Source organism: Macaca fascicularis, chromosome 4, assembly GCF_037993035.2.
Source record: "Macaca fascicularis isolate 582-1 chromosome 4, T2T-MFA8v1.1".
Lineage (NCBI taxonomy): Eukaryota > Metazoa > Chordata > Mammalia > Primates > Cercopithecidae > Macaca > Macaca fascicularis.
In genome coordinates this window covers 29,999,386-30,018,892 of record NC_088378.1, presented here as the reverse complement: position 1 = coordinate 30,018,892, position 19,507 = coordinate 29,999,386, and the positions used below count along the sequence as shown (strand labels likewise).

At 39.3% G+C, this 19,507-nt stretch overlaps 1 protein-coding gene across 2 annotated transcripts in view; it reads right to left on the bottom strand.

Moving 5' to 3' along the window:
- Positions 1 to 456: 456 nt before the first annotated feature.
- The window catches only part of TRMT11 (tRNA methyltransferase 11 homolog), a 101,621-nt gene continuing 82,570 nt past the window's right edge, over positions 457 to 19,507 (bottom strand). For both annotated transcript variants that reach the window (XR_012433418.1, XM_065543355.2), the window contains one exon: positions 457 to 979. Coding sequence is in view for 1 of the 2 variants with exons in the window: in XM_065543355.2 (XP_065399427.1) it covers positions 926 to 979 (54 nt within the window). In the remaining variant the exon portion in view is untranslated. The remainder of the gene's footprint in view (positions 980 to 19,507) is intronic.

Below are 19,507 nucleotides of genomic sequence, written 5' to 3'. Positions count from 1 at the left end.
ATTGTCATTTGAAATTGTCAGCTGAGTTATTAAATCATCACTCTAACGTAGTGAAGAAAACAATGTTTACTTTATATGTGTTGAAGGAAAAACTGCCCCAGTGTGGAATAAAGGAAATGCATTAGAATATAATTAGAATATATTTCTCTTAGAAGGGGAATCTTTTTTTTTTTTTTTTTTTTTTTGTAAGTAGAGACGGGGTTTTACCATGTTGGTCAGGCTGGTCTCAAACTCCTGACCTCAAGTGATCCACCCACCTCAGCCTCCCAAAGTGCTGGGATTACAGGAATGAGCCACCATGCCCAGTGAAACAGGATCTTGTTATTTCACCCAGGCTGGAGTGCAGTGGCATGACCATGGCTCACTGCAGCCTTGACCTCCCAGTCTCAAGCAGTACTCCTACATCAGCCTCCAGAGTAGCTGAGACTATAGGGGTTTGCCACCACACCGGGCTGATTTTTTCATTTTTTGTAGAGACAGGGTCTCAAACTCCTGGACTTAAGTGATCCTCCTGCCATGGCCTCTCAAAATGCTGGAATTACAGGCATGAGCCACCACACCCAGCCAGAAAAGGAATCTTGATTTCTCCAGGGCACCTACCCAGCTAGGGCCAGTAACACTCTCTATCCAGCCAGTAAGAGGAGTTTGGTTTAATTCAACTTATTACCTGAAAATATTCTATGGGGAAAGATTTAGGGAATTTTTCATGTGGATTCTTATTCAGTTCATTTAATTATCTTGGACAACAAAATTTTCTTTACATTTACTGCCTTGCTTGTAAAAGAGGAAGAATTCTGTGTTCCAGATAGAGGTTTCCAGTAAATGTTGACAGAATTAGAGGAAAGAAATTACACAAGAAAGGAACGTGATCTCTTGGAGCCTCTTACCTCCTTTGTGTGTCCACGTGCCTTGTTTAATGTCCTAGTCACACTCTTTCAAAGCCTAGTTGTTGCACATTTGGAACAGGGCAGGTTGGATGCTGTAGTGATGACAAAGTTAAAGGAAAGTCACCCTTCAGTTCAGCATCAGACAGCCAAATTGTTCTGTTAGTTTTACATGTAAAAATTGGCCCCAGCTGCTCCGACTTCTTTTGGCTCCTGATTTAGAACACTAAATAAACACAAATCATTAATCAGCCCATTGGAAAGAAAGTAAACAAATGTCATGTGATTTAGAGACTGAGGTTGCAATAGTTTGGGTCACCAGAAAGTTATTGCATATCTTCTTTCAGACTTTTCTTGTGAAGTATTGGGTTAAATAGAGTAACTCAGCCAAATCCCCTGAAACACTCCACAGAGTTTGGATCTGGCTGTGGGATCTATGTCTTTACACTACCATGGCCAGAGAAAACATTACTCAGATTGACTTTTGATATTTGCAAAACCTTCTATTGACTAATAGTCTGGTTTTTGTGGAGATGATTAGAATAGAAGGGAGTTTCTCCCTTACTATTCTACAAGCTGATTTTTCTTTTTTTTTTTTTTTTTTTTTTTTTTTTTTTTTTTTTTTTTTTTTGAGGCGGAGTCTCGCTCTGTAGCCCGGGCTGGAGTGCAGTGGCCGGATCTCAGCTCGCTGCAAGCTCCGCCTCCCGGGTTCACGCCATTCTCCTGCCTCAGCCTCCCAAGTAGCTGGGACTACTGATTTTTCTATTTCATTTCTCACAGGTAGAAATGATTAGCTGCCAAAATTAAATCCATTTTAATTCAGGTAGTAATTAGCCAACTGCTAATTTAAAACACTCTACTGATGGTTGAACTAGGGTTAGAAGAGACACACACAGGACATTAGACATTTTTTATTTATATGGTACCTGTACCATAAAAGCAACAATTCTACCGTGTAAATGTAGAGGCTATAATTATCAGTACTTTTTAAGGCAGTGGGTAGTTACTCAAGTTTAGAGACAAAAGGGTGAAAGGATGGTGTTTTGAAGTTTTGTGGAGTGAAAACCTCTAGCTCATCTTTTTCATTTACAAGTTGCAGAAATCCAACTCAAGTTAGCTCAAACTAAAGGAATACCTGGCTGGCATAATTGAGGAAGTCAAGATAGGAACTGGCAGTCCTTGATCCAAAGGTTCTATCTATCAATGCCATCCAAATTATCTCTTTTCTCTTGGCTCAACGGTCTCTTGATTTGGCTTCATTTTCAAAAAGACACATTCACTGAGGGCATTATATGGGCACAATTATTGTCACCATAGGCAGATATGGCCTGGCTCTTCTGTCCTACAGTGATCTCTGATTGATCAGGTATAGGGCACATGCCCAGGGAACAGTCAAGCCAGACTATAAGAGCGGTAATTGGGAGACAGATGGTTCTCATAAGGAAATGTGGGTTCTGCTACTAGAAAAGATAGAAGACATCACTATGCATATCCTTGTATCCTGTTTCTCCCTACCTCCCACCCCCCAACCCCCAACCCCCCACAACCTACTAACCTTACTAGCACACTAAGTAGAAAAGGGGGATGCATACGATTCTAGTTGTCAAAAATACAGAGGCAGAAGCAGTTAATGTTCACCAACCATATGCGTACTCATAAAATACATTTCTCAGCCTCCCCTGAAGTTCCTTGGGGCCCTGTGATTACATCTGGCCAAATATGCTGAACCACAGTGACACATGTCACTTCTGGGCTAAGGCAGTTAAAGGCCATGTGCCTTTTCCATCTTGCATCTCCTTTGTAACCATGACCTTGGAGAATCTATGGTCCAGATGGATGGACAAACTGGACCCATACGAGCAAAAAATAAACTTTATTTTATTTTGGGGGGAAACTTGGGGATTTGTCTATTGCAGCAGCTAGAGGTAATTACCTTCACTACAATATCACCATTTCTCAGCAGCCTGTATCAGTCCATTCTCACATTACTATAAAGATCTACCTAAGAGTGAATAATTTATAAAGAAAAGAGGTTTAATTGGCTCACGGTTCCACGGGCTGTACAGGAAGCGTGACTGGGGAGGACTCAGGAAACTTGCAATCATTGAGGAAGGCAAACGGGAAGCAGGCAAGCCCTGCCTGGCTAGAGCAGGGGGAAGAGAGATAAGTGGGGGAGGGAGGCTGCTACACACTTTTAAACAATCAGATCTCATGAGAACTCACTCACTATCACAGGAACAGCAAGGGGGAAATCCATCCCCATGATCCAATCACCTCCCACCAGGCCCCTCCTCCAACACTGGGGATTACAATTCAACATGAGATTTGGGCGGGGACACAAATCCAAGCCATTTCACAGCCCCTGCAGAGCAATAAGAACTAGCAGTTAAATAAAGCCTTATTTATGGATCTCACATAGTTATTTCAATGTAAAGACTTCTTTACATTGACACTTTCCTTTAATAAGAGAGGGAAAAGCAGTTGTTTCAAGGTATCCTGCACGTGTCTTCCTGATTAATTTCAGACAATATGTGTTTTTCTTACACAGAGCACTTAACTAGCATTTAGAACACAGTAGCAGAAACTCGACACCCTAAAAAGGATGTTCAGCTTATGGTAAAATGATTTTTTGAGGTCTTATGAGAACTTTTCTAAAATGTATTATTTCTCTTATCAACTATTATTTTTTAAAAATTAATAAAAATTGTGCAGATGGAAGACAATCAGGAAAATCAATTATTTTTATATACTTCAATAAATTAAAAAATGAACTGAATGAATACTGACCTTTAGATATTTTTCTGACAGCTAGTCTTGAAAATAATTGTTTAATCATTTGTTCTTTTTATTTGCTTTTTTTGCCTAAAGTCTGATACAGGCAGGATCCAGTTCACTGAGGATTCTGGTGAATTAATTAAGTTACTATTTACATAGGTTTCATTGAAATGAAAAATTGAGACTTTGTCATTTTGGATGCATGTTCTGTCTGATTGAGGAAAATAACATATAAAACAATTCTTAAGAAAGAAAGCCTGACAAAGATATTTTACACTAAGAATGTAGAAAAACAGACATTGCCCCGTGTCCTAACTAGCAAAAATAATAAAAAGCTAACTCCTAGGCCCTAGTGTCTTTTCTCTCCATTTGAATGGCCTTCTTGGTAATTTTTCTTAGCTCTAGGTGGTATTTAAAATATTTGAGCTTAGATATTTCCATACCTAGCCCAAGAAGTCTACCTTGATGAGAAAAGTCTAGATACAACTTATTCATTCAACAAATATCGTGCTACTGTCAGAAGAAACAAAACTTGTGCCCTGTGCTTAAGAAAGCTTCAGTCCAATGCTATCCAGTTGTTATGGGTAATAAGAAGTGCTTTGAGAGCATTAAACACAGAGACACATACAGGAGTTGCAGAAGGCATCCCTGAGGGAAAAGATGCCTCAGTCTTGTCCTCAGGGACAACCATCCTGGTGAAAATCCAAAAGACGGGGATTCCAGGCAGAGAGCTCAAGCACAGAGGGAAAGAGAGCAAGGAACATAGCTGGTTGCATTTCTTATGTAATCAGGATATTCAGGAATCTATTTGGAGCCAACTGGCGGGTCATCAAACATCTTTTCAAAAGACTTGATTTTACAACCAAGTAAGTTGTGCTTTATTTCTCAGAAAGAACCTTCACAGGGTGTTGCATGAATCTTTGGTTTGAGAACTTTCTTTGCCCATCAGTTCATCCCATGATGCTAAGATACAGCACTTCACATTTTTTTCTCCTGCAAGGACTGTCAGGAACCCCAAAAGAGCCAGCCAGAACGTAGGCAGGCAATGAGCTGCAGGTTGAACTAGTTTGTGACTAATAAGAACAAACCTGCACCTAAACCCTGTGTGGTTCAGTGAGCTGCCTTCTGATATTTGACTGTGGAGTGGACCTTTACCTAGTCGTGTCAACACCTAACTGTGGCTAAATTGGTACATATCTGCCACTCTCATGAAAACAACACTTAGAGCCATATTTTCTGGAGGGGAGATCAGTAATGTATTTTGATATGAAGGTGGCATATATCTATAAGATGTATACACACTTTATTCATTTCTCCATCAAAAATATCATTACTTATGGAAACCACAAGGGATTTCATTAAATGTTTCACTTTTCATTTGATTTCTGTCCCTCCTTTATCAGTCTGCATCAAGTCACCAGATGCATGTTTGTTTGTTTTATGTTTGATAATTCACAGAGCCTCTCTTTTTTTGTTGTTGTTTTTTTATTATCATACTTTAAGTTCTAGGGTACATGTGCACAACATGCAGGTTTGTTACATATGTATACATGTGCCATGTTGGTGTGCTGCACTCATTAACTCATCATTTACATTAGGTATATCTCCTCATGCTATCCCTCCCCCATCCCCCCACCCCACAAAAGGCCCCGGTGTGTGATGTTCCCCACCCTGTGTCCAAGTGTTCTCATTGTTCAGTTCCCACCTATGAGTTAGAACATGCAGTGTTTGGTTTTCTGTCCTTGCAATAGTTTGCTCAGGTGATGGTTTCAAGCTTCATCCATGTCCCTACAAAGGACATGAACTCATCCTTTTTTAAGGCTACATGGTATTCCATGGTGTATATGTGCCACATTTTCTTAATCCAGTCTATCATTGATGGCCATTTGGGTTGGTTCCAAGTCTTTGCTATTGTGAATAGTGCTGCAATAAACATACGTGTGCATGTGTCTTTATAGCAGTATGATTTATAATCCTTTGGGTATATACCCAATAATGGGATGGTTGGGTCAAATGGTATTTCCTTGAGGAATCGCCACACTGTCTTCCACAATGGTTGAACTAGTTATACAGTTCCACCAACAGTGTAAAAGTGTTCCTATTTCTCCACATCCTCTCCAGCACCTGTTGTTCCCTGACTTTTTAATGATCGCCATTCTAACTGGTGTGAGATTGTATCTCATTGTGGTTTTGATTTGCATTTCTCTGATGGCCAGTGATGATGAGCATTTTTTCATGTGTCTGTTGGCTGCATAAATGTCTTCTTTAGAGATGTGTATGTTCATAGTCTTCGTCCACTTTTGGATGGGGTTGTTTGATTTTTTTCTTGTAAATTTGTTTAAGTTCCTTGTAGATTCTGGATATTAGCCCTTTGTCAGATGGGTAGATTGCAAAAATTTTCTCCCATTCTGTAGGCTGCCTGTTCACTCTGATGGTAGTTTCTTTTGTTGTGCAGAAGTTCTTTAGTTTAATAAGATCCCATTTGTCAATTCTGGCTTTTGTTGCCATTGCTTTTGGTGTTTTAGATATGAAGTCCTTGCCCATGCCTATTTCCTGAATGGTATTGCCTAGGTTTTCTTCTAGGGTTTTTATGGAATTAGGTCTAACATTTAAGTATTTAATCCATCTTGAATTAATTTTTGTATAAGGTGTAAGGAAGAGATCCAGTTTCAGCTTTCTACTTATGGCTAGCCAGTCTTCCCAGCACCATTTATTAAGTAGGAATCCTTTCCCCATTTCTTCTTTTTGTCAGGTTTGTCGAAGATCAGATGGTTGTAGGTGTGTGGTATTATTTCTGAGGCCTCTGTTCTTTTCCATTGGTTATATATCTGTTTTGGTACCAGTATCATGCTGTTTTGGTTACTGTAGCCTTGTAGTATAGTCTGAAGTCAGGTAGCATGATGCCTTCAGCTTTGTTCTTTTGGCTTAGGATTGTCTTGGCAATGCAGGCTCTTTTTTGGTTCCATATGAACTTTAAAGTAGTTTTTTCCAATTCTGTGAAGAAAGTCATTGGTAACTTAATGGGGATGGCATTGAATCTATAAGTTACGTTGGGCAGTATGGCCATTTTCATGATATTGATTCTTCCTATCCATGAGCATGGAATGTTCTTCCATTTGTTTGCGTCCTGCTTTGTTTCATTGAGCAGTGGTCTGTAGTTCTCCTTGAAGATGTCCTTCACATCCCTTGTATGTTTGATTCCTAGGTATTTTATTCTCTTTGAAGCAATTGTGAATGGGAGTTCACTCATGATTTTGCTCTCTGTCTGTTACTGGTGTATAGGAGTGCTTGTGATTTTTGTACATCGATTTTGTATCCTGAGACTTTGCTGAAGTTGCTTATCAGCTTAAGGAGATTTGGGGCTGAGATGATGGGGTTTTCTAAATAAACAATCATGTCATCTGCTAACAGGGACAAATTGACTTCCTCTTTTCCTAATTGAATACCTTTTTTTTTTTCTTTCTCCTGCTTGATTTCCCTGGCCAGAACTTCCAACACTATGTTGAGTAGGAGTGGTGAGAGAGGGCATCCCTGTCTTGTGCCAGTTTTCAAAGAGAATGCTTCCAGTTTTTACCCATTCAGTATGATATTGGCTTTGGGTTTGTCATAAATAGCTCATATTATTTTGAGATACGTCCCATCAATACTTAATTTATTGAGAGTTTTTAGCATGAAGAGCTGTTGAATTTTGTCAAAGGTCTTTTCTGCATCTATTGAGATAATCATGTGGTTTTAGTCTTTGGTTCTGTTTATATGATGGATTACATTTATTGATCTGCCTATGTTGAACCAGTCTTGCATCCCAGGGATAAGCCAACTTGATTATGGTGGATAAACTTTTTGATATGCTGCTGGATTCGGTTTGCCAGTATTTTATTGAGGATTTTTGCATCAAAGTTCATCAGGAATATTGGTCTAAAATTCTCTCTTTTTGTTGTGTCTCTGCCAGGCTTTGGTATCAGGATGATGCTGGCCTCATAAAATGAGTTAGGGAGGATTCCCTTTTATTCAATTCAATGGAATACTTTCAGAGGGAATGGTTCCAGCTCCTCTTTGTAGCTCTGGTTGAATTCGGCTGTGAATCCATCTGGTCCTGGGTGTTTTTTGGTTGGTAGGCTATTAATTTTTGCCTCAATTTCAGAGCCTGTCATTGGTCTTTTCAGGGATTCAACTTCTTCCTGGTTTAGTTTTGGGAGTGTGTATGTGTCCAGGAATTTATCCATTTTTTCTAGATTTTCTAGTTTATTTGTGTAGATGTGTTTATAGTATTCTCTGATGGTAGTTTGTATTTCTGTGGGATCGGTGGTGATATCCCCTTTATCATTTTTTATTGCATCTATTTGATTTTTCTCTCTTTTCTTCTTTATTAATCTTGATAGTGGTCTATCGATTTTGTTGATATTTTCAAAAACCAGCTCCTGGATTCATTGATTTTGTGAAGCATTTTTTGTGTCTCTATCTCCTTCATTTCTGCTCTCATCTTAGTTATTCCTTGCTTTCTGCTAGTTTTTAATTTGTTTGCTCTTGCTTCTCTAGTTCTTTTAATTTTGATGTTAGAGTGTCAATTTTAGATCTTTCCTGCTTTCTGTTGTGGGTATGTAGTGCTCTAAATTTCCCTCTATACAGTGCTTTAAATGTGTCCCAGAGATTTCTGCTATGTTGTGTTTTTGTTCTCATTGGTTTCAAAGAACATCTTTATTTCTGCCTTCATTTCGTTGTGTACCCAGGAGTCATTCAGGAGCAGGTTGTTCAATTTCCATGTAGTTGAGCGATTTTGAGTGAGTTTCTTAATCCTGAGATCCAGTTTGAATGCACTGTGGTCTGAGAGGCAGTTTGTTATAATTTCTGTTCTTGTACATTTGCTGAGGCGTGCTTTACTTCCAACTATATGGTCAATTTTGGAATAAGTGAGATGTGGTGCTCAGAAGAAATGTATATTCTGTTGATTTGGGGTGCAGAGTTCTGTAGATGTCTATTAGGTCTGCTTGCTGCAGAGCTGAGTTCAATTCCTGGATATCCTTGTTAACTTTCCGTCTCATTGATCTGTCTAATGTTGACAGTGGGTGTTAAAGTCTCCCATTATTATTGTGTCGGAGTCTAAGTCTCTTTTTAGGTCTCCAAGAACTTGCTTTATGAATCTGGGTGCTCCTGTATTGGGTGCATATATATTTAGGCTAGTTAGCTCTTCTTGTTGGATTGATCCCTTTACGATTATGTAATGGCCTTGTCTCTTTTGATCTTTGTTGGTTTAAAGACTGTTTTATCAGAGACTAGGATTGCAACCCCTGCTTTTTTTTTGTTTTCCATTTGCTTGGTAGATCTTCCTCCATCCCTTTATTTTGAACCTATGTGTATCTCTGCACATGAGATAGGTCTCCTGAATGTAGCACACTGATGGGTCTTGACTCTTTATCCAATTTGCCAGTCTGTGTCTTTTAATTGGAGCATTTAGCCCATTTACATTTAAGGTTAATATTGTTATGTGTGAATTTTATCCTGTCATTATTATGTTAGCTGGTTATTTTGCTTGTTAGTTGATGCAGTTTCTTCCTAGCATTGATGGTCTTTACAATTTGGCATGTTTTTGCAGTGGTTGGTACCAGTTGTTCCTTTCCAAGTTTAGTGCTTCCTTCAGGAACTCTTATAAGGCAGGCCTGGTGGTGACAAAATCTCTCAACATTTTGTTTGTCTGTAAAAGATTTTATTTCTCCTTCACTTATGAAGCTTAGTTCGGCTGGATATGAAATTTTGGGTTGAAAATTCTTTTCTTTAAGAATGTTGAATATTAGCCCCCACTCTCTTCTGGTTTGAGTTTCTGCCGAGAGATCCGCTGTTAGTCTGATGGGCTTCCCTTTGTGGGTAACCCAACCTTTCTCTCTGGCTGCCCTTAACATTTTTTCCTTCATTTCAACTTTGGTTAATCTGACAATTATGTGCCTTGGAGTTGCTCTTCCCGAGGAGTATATTTGTGGCGTTCTCTGTATTTCCTGAATTTGAATGTTGGCCTGCCTTGCTAGGTTGGGGAAGTTCTCCTGAATAATATCCTGAAGTGTGTTTTCCAACTTGGTGCCATTCTCCCTGTCACTTTCAGGTACGCCCATCAGACATAGATTTGGTCTTTTTACATAGTCCCATATTTCTTAGAGACTTTATTCATTTCTTTTTACTCTTTTTTCTCTAAACTTCTCACTTCATTTCATTCATTTGATCTTCAATCACTGATTCCCTTTCTTCCACTTGATCAAATCGGCTACTGAAGCTTGTGCATGCATCACGTCGTTCTTGTGCCATGGTTTTCAGCAACATCAGGTCATTTAAGGACTTCTCTACATTGTTTATTCAGTTAGCCATTCGTCTAATCTTTTTTCAAGGTTTTTAGCTTCTTTGCGATGGGTTGGAACATCCTCCTTTAGCTTGGAGAAGTTTGTTTTTACCAATCGTCTGAAGCCTTCTTCTCTCAACTCATCAAAGTCATTCTTCTTCCAGTTTTTTTCCATTGCTAGCAAGGAGCTGCATTCCTTTGGAGGAGAAGAGGTTCTCTGATTTTTAGAATTTTCAACTTTTCTACTCTGGTTTCTCCCCATCTTTGTGGTTTTATCTACCTTTGGTCTTTGATGATGGTAATGTACAGATGGGGTTTTGGTGTGGATGCCCTTTCTGTTTGTTAGTTTTCCTTCTAACAGTCAGAACCCTCAGCTGCAGGTCTGTTGGAGTTTGCTGGAGGTCCACTCCAGACCCTGTTTGCCTGGGTACCACCAGCAGAGGCTGTAGAACAGCAAATTTTGCAGAACGGCAGATGTTGTTGCCTGATCCTTTCTCTGGAAACTTCATCTCAGAGAGGCACCTGGCTGTATGAGGTGTAAGTCAACCCCTACTGGGAGGTGTCTCCCAGTTAGGCTACTCAGGTGTCAGGGACCCACTTGAGGAGGCAGTCTGTTCTCAGATCTCAAACTCCTTGCTGAGAGAACCACTACTCTCTTCAAAGCTGTCAGACAGGGACGTTTAAGTCTGCAGAAGTTTCTGCTGCCCTTTGTTCAGCTATGCCCTGCCCCCAGAGGTGGGGTCTACAGAGGCAGGCAGGCCTCCTTGAGCTGTGGTGGGCTCCACCCAGTTTGAGCTTCCCATCTGCTTTGTTTACCTACTCAAGCCTCAGCAATGGCAGGTGCCCCTCCCCCAGCGTCGCTGCCACCTTGCAGTTCAATCTCAGACTGCTGTGCTAGCAGTGAGCGCGGCTCCATGGGCATAGGACCCTCCTAGTCAGGCACAGGATATAATCTGCTGGTGTGCCATTTGCTAAGGCCATTGGAAAAGTGCAGTATTAGGGTGGGAGTGTCCCGATTTCCCAGGCACCATCTGTCACAGCTCCCCTTTGCTAGGAAGGGGAATTCCCTGACCCCTTGCATTTCCCAGGTGAGGCAATGCCCCACCCTGCTCTGTGGGCTGCACCCACTGTCTGACAAGCCCCAGTGACATGAACCTGGTACCTCAGTGGGAAATGCAGAAATCATCTGTCTTCTGCATCGCTCACGCTGGGAGCTGCAGACTGGAACTGTTCCTATTCAGCCATCTTTGAACCTCCTAGCCTCCCTTGTTTTAAAAGGATTTCTGGGTAGTTTATGAAACATATGAAACAAAGAAGAATGGTATAAATTAAGAGTAACAGAAGAATGGTGTAAATTAAGAGTAAGTGATAAGAGAGGCATACTATTTAAAGAAAAACACAGGTACAACAGAGTTTACATACTTTTATGCCAATTTATTTATATCTTTTTTTTTTCTTTCTTGTTTTTTAATACAAGGTCTTACTCTGTTTCCCAAGTTGAAGTGCCACAGTGCAATGTTAGCTCACTGCAGCCTCAACCACCTGGGCTCAGCCTCGTGGGTAGCTGGGACTACAGGTGCACACCACCATACCTGTATGCCAATTTACTTAAATAGACAGATGCATATATGCATAGAAGACTGCAAAAATATTCTGGGTTTGGTTGATTTGGTTTTTGCTTTTGCTTTTGCTTTTCTATAGCTTCCAAATATTCTAAGATAAATATGCATTATTTTACAACAAGAAAGTCTTTTTTATAAAATAGGTGAGAAAGGAATAGGAACATATGTGCACACATACAAAGGCAAAAATCTCAAAACCATATTCTATAAACTTAAATACACTTTTGATAGATGAGTCACAAATATAGTCCACAATGCCCAACAGCTACTGTAAAAGAGAAACTTGATTAGCTATGTGTTTCATATTGTTCACTATTAAAAGAGATTATTTGTTAAGGAGAAATACTGATATTCCTAATATTAATATCCAAAAGAATCTCCTGGAGTGCTATGGTTTGGCTATGCCCCCACTCGGATTTCATCTGGAATTGTAGTTTCCATAATCCCCACGTGTCATGGGAGGGACCTGGTGGGAGGTCATTTAGTCATGGAGGTGGTTACCATCATGCTGTTCTCATGATAGTGAGTGAGTTCTCATGAGATCTGATGGTTTAATAAGAGGCTTTACCCCCTTTGCTGGGCACTTCTCCGTGCTGCCGCCATGTGAAGAAGGAGGTGTTTGCTTCCCCTTCCGCCACGATTGTAAGTTTTTTGAGGCCTCCCCAGCCATGCTGAACTGTGAGTCAATTAAACGTATTTCCTTTATAAACTATCCAGTCTTGGGTATGTCTTTATTTGCAGCATGAGAACAGACTAATAGACAGAGTCCTCCCTAAGACAATCAAAAATAATATAACATAAGAATCATAAAAGTATCTTGGCTTACTATATAACTAGTCAACTTTTTGATATCCACTGACTGTAATAGAAGACTAAAAAAAAAACTAGGAACAATTTTATGTTCATGTCACATGAATTGTTTGTTTACTAGGTAAAATCCCTGACACTTAAAAATTGAAAATGGAATTATCAATATATATTTGGCATGCTGCATTCAATGATTCAGACCGTATTTTCCAAGAGAAGAGAATTCAGTAGTCTCTCTCTTTTTGGTAGTCTCTGATTGTAGTAGTCATAAGGAGAGCACTCATTCTCCTGGGCTCAGGGTGGACAATGCTCCCTTTGTAGTAGTACTCAACTTGGGCTCAGTGTATCTGCTAAGCTGCATGTCCAATCGCATGTGACACCTAGCCATCAATATCTACAGGAAAAACGCCTTCCACAGGGCATAGAGATAGAAAGTTGCTCCTAGAAATCTTGGTCAGGGGATCACTAAAACTCAAGTAGGATCTTCCATAATCTGAATCCCAAAGATTCTATCATTTCATGTAACTTTTGTGAAGATTAAAGAAGACAAATATTTGTTTTACAACTCTGTTGAAATCCTAAGACACACTGCTATGGACTGAATGTTTTTGTCCCACAACCAAAATTCATATGTTGAAGTCTATATTCCAAATGTGATGGTATTTGAAGGTAAGGGTCTTTGGGAGGTAATTAGATCATGAGGGTGGAACATTCATGAATGGAATTAGTGTCCTCATAAGAAGAAACATAAGAGAGACGATTTCTGCTCTCTGCCATGTGAGGACACAATAAGACACATCTGCAAGACAGGAAGTGGGTTGTCACCATAAACCAGATTTACTGGCACCTAGATTTTGGACTTTCCAGCCTCAGAACTGTGAGAAATAAATTTGTGTTATTTAAGCTACCCAGTATGTGATATTCTGTTATAGCAGCCTGAACTGAACTAAGATACTCATATAAAATGTAATTGTTCTGATTATTTTTATATACTCAATATACGCTATTTTACAGATGCGTTCTTGGTATCAAGTGTAAGTTGTAGTGTTTCAACTCAGTAAGCATTTTTTGAACACCTCCCATACTCAAGACATTCTGTTAAGTGCTGTTGAATCCAAAGATAAGAACACAAGCATAAGATTTGCAGAAATAACAGTGATTTCCTTTCATAATACAAGTGCTGAAAGAAAATATCAAGCCACAATATGCTGTGCTCAATGTTGGGGCTTTTACATTCATATGAGGATCAGACTCAGAAGCATGTGTTCTATGACCTTATGCTAAAGGGCAGCATTAGTTCAACTTCAGAGCTCCCCAGAAATAGAAAATCCCCACCAACATTTCAGGAAAAGCAAATCCTACTCAAACTGGAAGGAACACTGAGTAAATATTTTTATCAGCTGGGATCCTAGTAGATGCTGTTAACTGTATCACAATGGTTCTCAGTGGTTTCTAAACCTGCTCTGAACTAGGTGCAAGTGATTCGAGGAGACAGAGCCACGAAGTGCTCAATCACACAGCTGGTTAGCACTGAGCTTAGATTGAAGTCAGACTCTCAAAATTTGGTGGCAGAGGCATCAGCATCATCTGAGAACTTGTCAGAAATGCAAATCTCTGGCTCCATCCAAGACCTACTAACTCTGATACTCTGAGCTGGGGCATAGCTATCTGTGTTGTAAAAACTCTCTAGATGATTCTGATCCATTTTTAAGTTTGGGTGTCATTGATATACCATGACATGGAAGAGATTTTAGCTGAGACTTGATTTTCTGAAACTGTTCTGACAGTACAACTCAACGCTAAAGGACAATTATAGTGTGACTTCTAATCCCACATTCTTCCTCCCAATTCTTGGAAGAGTTCACTTTAGCTTCTGAGGAAAAAAAAAAAAAAAAAAGCAAAAGCAAACCCATTTACTCTCTCACTGATCATCATGCCAGCTTTTATTCTTAGAACCAGGCCTGCATTGAATTATCTAAAAAGATCTCAAAGATCTTTAATATTGCACCAACACATGGGAAAATAAACCACTGACAATGTGTCAATGCCATTTTTTTTTTTTTTTTTTTTTGCTTTGCTTTTCTCTGATTGAGTTTGATTGAGTTACTGAAAACAATTTATAGCTTTTATAATCCCAAGCTCTGTGGACTTACAGGAGATCTACTAAAAATGTTATAAGCTCAAAGCAATTTGGTAAACAAACAAAAAAAAAAGAATAAAAAGAATTCAAGCTAGGACATGAATGCCAATGGCCCAAGTGGTTTATGATTAAAACATGACGTCGACTTTTCATGCTTTTTACAGCTAATTAGAAAGATTTATCAGCATCCAAAAGAAGCACCCCCATCCCCCGAGGAAACAGGGCTGCACGCAGTGATTAATGATAACCAGTTTTCACTGAGTGGAAAACTACTGCACTCCAAAGGCTCATGTGTAGAAGGAGAACTGTTACTTCTGAAGGAAAGAATTGATCAGAGTTGAGGGCATAAGAAAGACATACGTAACGCTCACTTGCTCCCTTCTTCCACATGTTCTTCATGACCAGCTCAGGTCCCATCAACTCTGAAAAGCCTCTCTCACTGGCCTTTTCTTTCCTTCTCTTACAATCAAAATTACTGTGGCCTTCCAGGCACGGTGTGATGCTGAATTAGCATAGTGGCTGGAAGTCAGACCTGTCTGACTCTTCACTTGGTAAGTGTGTGCTGTTAGGTAAGCTCTTAATCTCTCTAAACCTCAGTTTCCCCATCTGTAAAAATATGGTGAATACTACTACTAACATCATAGAATTATTATTTTCAGAATTAAATGAGATGACTTATGTAAGTTGCTTGGCACATTGTTTCAGTAAATGCTGAATACATCGTGCTATTATATTGTCATTATTGCTCACATTTGGTTTATGTAGGATGGTGTCACTAACTAGATGTATGTTTCTGGAGAATAAGCAGTGGGTCTGTGACTTTTTGATAGGAAAGAAAGGCGAAAGAAAAGAGAGGGAAGGAGAGAAACCATTCAAAACTCTCCCACTAACTGGATGATTCCTGGAATTCTGCTTATAGAGTTTTATTTCTTCATTTTGGGTTTCTGATCTCATGAGTCTATCTGATTTTGCAAACATTTCTCCCTTAGGATGAATGTAAAATCTGAGAGTCATTTTTATTCAAATTTGGAGAAAGAGAAATGTGTGAGAGTACCAGGTATATGGGAGGGGACAAAAAGACAGACAATAAGAGAAGAGGGTGTCTGTGCTGCAAAGTCAAGTCTGGCACACTGCTGAAGTTCTCTGAACTCTCACCACTCACAGCAAACTGGAAACCACTATAGGAACCAACTTGTCTCTTGATCCTGATATGGGAGTCCCAGAGAGAAAGCCGAAAAGTGAAAATTCCTTGGTTCTCTGATGGGAAGCACACTTCAAGCACTGTCTCCAAATACTTATCTCTTTCCTGCATTTAGTTTCTATCCAGAGAAATCAGAAAAGGAAAGGTAGCCCGTGGCTACTACTTAATGTGTCATTTGTATGTTTGGTTTTATTTTGATTCATGTCATTCTGCTTTCACAGGACCCTCTAACTGCTCCAAACTCTCCCCGGGCGACCAGTTGGAAAGTAGCCATATCTTAACTCTTCTATTTGACCCTTCAAAAGTAAGGGTGATTTTAAAGGACATTTCTGCTGACAGATTCTCATTTGTTTCAATAAACCTAGAAAAAAAGAAAAAAAAAAACCTTCATCTACAGAAACCAAAGGTATCACTACTGTCAATCTCTCACATCATGTCCACAGTTACTGCCTTCAAAAACAAAAGGAAAAGTGTTCCTTGAAAGTCTCTAATAACCAGAGAAAAGGATGCCTCTGATGACTGGCAAGTCCCAGATGACAGGGTCTGGAAACAGAGACACTCTGCTGGCAGCAGCAACTGGAGAGGCGCCAACACGAAGCTGTTAACAAAGGGGAGTTAGGATAACATGCAGCTTCTCAGTTTGATGACTGTTTCCAAGTGTATGGCTCGGACAAGGGTCTGACAGCAAAACCAGGCATAATTCAGTATTGGAGTTTTGTTGTTTTGTTTGAGAAGTTGACTTCATAAAAAAAAAAAAAAAAAGGCAAGAAAGAAAAAAAGAAAAGAAAACTAGATAGAAATCAGAGACACCAGAATGATCATTGCTTTGGGGATATTTTCAGAATTTGCCCAGAAACAGTAAAGAGAATGCAAGGCACAATCAATAGACATTTGTTCTGGTGGTGTTCACAGCTTTGTCTCCTTGGCATCATGGACAACACGGCAAAGCCAAAAGAATCTCCTTTCCCTGATCACAAACTCCAAAGCCATTGGTCTACTGCTGCTGTAGCATGTGGTCCAACATTTATAGCCTGGTTCAGCTGTGTGCTTAGTCAAGCACAGCCTTACAGGTGGTTAGGGCAAAGCCAGAGAAGGGGATGAGGTCAGTTATTTACTGAGCATCTTCTGTGGCTTGATATTGTTTGGGGCTCTTAGATATCCTTCATTCCTTCAATCATCATGGAACCAAAATGATTGGATTTCCTCAGCTTCAAGGTGTATACCTAGGTACCCTAACTTATAAAGACTCCAAGTTCTGACTTTCCAAATTAGCAGACTCTTGCCTTTGCCCAGACACACGCCTTCTCATGTGTCCAAGAATCCCCAGATATCCTGATTTACCTGAATTAGTTGTGGCCTATCTGATAGGGCAGAAACACAGATGGCTCTCAAGCCTGGACAACTCCACAACTGCTGGCCCAAAGGTTAGTTCCTACAGAAACCAATGCCAGAGTACTGTTACAGCCATCATTTCTAGAGTGCACCTGAACTTGGTAGACCTGGCATATTGTAACTCACTAAGTAAGAAGAAATAATCTTTTTGGTATTCACTTAGTAAAAATGGAAAGAAAAAAAGATGGATACGGAAAGTCAAAATTCTAATGTATTTTTGTGAGACTTGGTTTTAAAATTTATAGAAAAATGCAAAGAGTTAAGAATAGTCAATATGCTCTTGAATGAAAAGGAAAAATAAGAAAAGGTAGGATGACTTGCTTAGACAGATATCATATATCAAATCACATCTAAAGTTACAATGATTAAAACAATGTGGTATTGGCACAAAGATGTACTATTATATTGATGGAATAAGAAACAAAGCCTTAAAACAGACCCATGCATAAACTGATACTGATTTATGCCAAAGATGACACTGCCAAGCAGTGGGGCATGGATGATGTTGACATCCCCATCTCACACCACACACTAAAATCACCTCCAAATGAACCACAGATCTAAACAAACCTGAAAGGCAAAAATAACAAACTTCCTAGAAGATAACATAGGAGATTATATATAACTTAATGATCTGAGTCAAGAGAATACAGTATTTCTTAAACAAAACACAGAAAGGTTCTCACTGTAAAGGAAAAATAATGTTTAACTGCCACAAAAATGAAAACTTCTGCTTATCAGACAGTATTATTAAATGAGTAATAAGCTATAATACAAGTAGAAGAAAGGCTCATATGCAGAATATTTTTTAAAAACTCTTATGAAACAATAAAAAATGATGGACAATCCAACAGAAAAATGAGCCAAAGACTTTAAAAGATACATCACATAAGAAGAAATCCAAATGATCTGTACACATGGGAAGAGGTTCTCATCCTCATTAGGAGTCAGAGAAATAAAAATTATAAGCAGTAAGTGATGATTACACAATTCTGTGGATATGCTAAAAACTAACATGCTAAAGAGCTGTACTTTTCAAATGCGTGAATTGTATGGCATGGAAACAATATCTTATCCAAGCTATTATTCTTAAAAAACACAAGCAAAAGTAGTTTACACCTACTCAAATGAATAAAATTTAAAGATTGTGTCAGTGAGAATGTGGAGCAATTCAAACTCTTAACCACTCCTGATGGGAGTGTAAATTGGTACAACCACTTTGGAAAATAATTTGGCATAATCCGTTAAAGTAGAAAATACAGATACTTTATGATCTAACCAGTAAATTCTGAGATATCAACCCAACCAAATGCATATATATGTTCACGAGGAAACATGTAAAAGAATGTTTACAGCAATATTATTCATGGATGCCAAAAACTAGAGAAATGTAAATGTCCATCATCACTAGAATGGATAAAAATCTTAAGCTACAGTATAGTCACACAGTAAAATCCCACACAACAAAGAACATGAACAAACTTCAGCTAGAAGCAACAATATAAATGAATCTTCAAAATTGTTGAGCAAAATAAGCAGCCAAAATCTGTTTGAAGATGCCATCTTAAGTGGTAAAACTATACAGGTAAGCAATGAAGGATTATCTAAAAGTCAAGATATTGCTTACCCGTAGAAGGCACAGAGGTGATTCTGAAGTAGAACTTTGGCAATACTGTGTTCCGTTTCTTGATCTAAGTGGTGATTACATGAGGTTAACTTTGTGACAATTTATTGAGCAATAGACACATTTTATGCATTTTACTGGCAAAACAACTTTTGTTTTGTTTTGTTTTTGAGACGGAGTCTCACTCTGTCACCCAAGTTGGAGTGCAATGGCACGATCTCAGCAGCAATTATCCTGCCTCAGCCTCCTGAATAGCTGTGATTACAGGCGCACACCACCACAACTGGCTAACTTTTGTATTTTTATTAGAGACAGGGTTGCACCATGTTGGTCAGGCTGGTCTCGAACTCCTGACTTCATGATCCGCCTGCCTCAGCCTACAAAAGTGCTGGGATTACAGACGTGAGCTTCCTTGCCCGGCCCTTTTTTTTTTTTTTTTTTTTTAGTCATGAATGAAGTTGGTCAGTTGCCCAGCATTGCAGCCATTAAGCAATTCACCCTTGTTTTTCACTGTGGCTAAAAACCAGACACCAATGTCCTGGCTGGCTGGGTGGATGGCACTGCCCCAAGCCTCATCATCAATAAGCCATGTGACTTGTCCACTGCCCAGCCCTCAGGACACGTCTAACAATTCACCTAGGGCTTACTAGCATCCCTAGGCAAAGGAATGGAGTATCCTGACTGCAGGATTGTAACTCAGTCCATGTTACAGACTATATAATTGTGTCTCCCCAAAATGT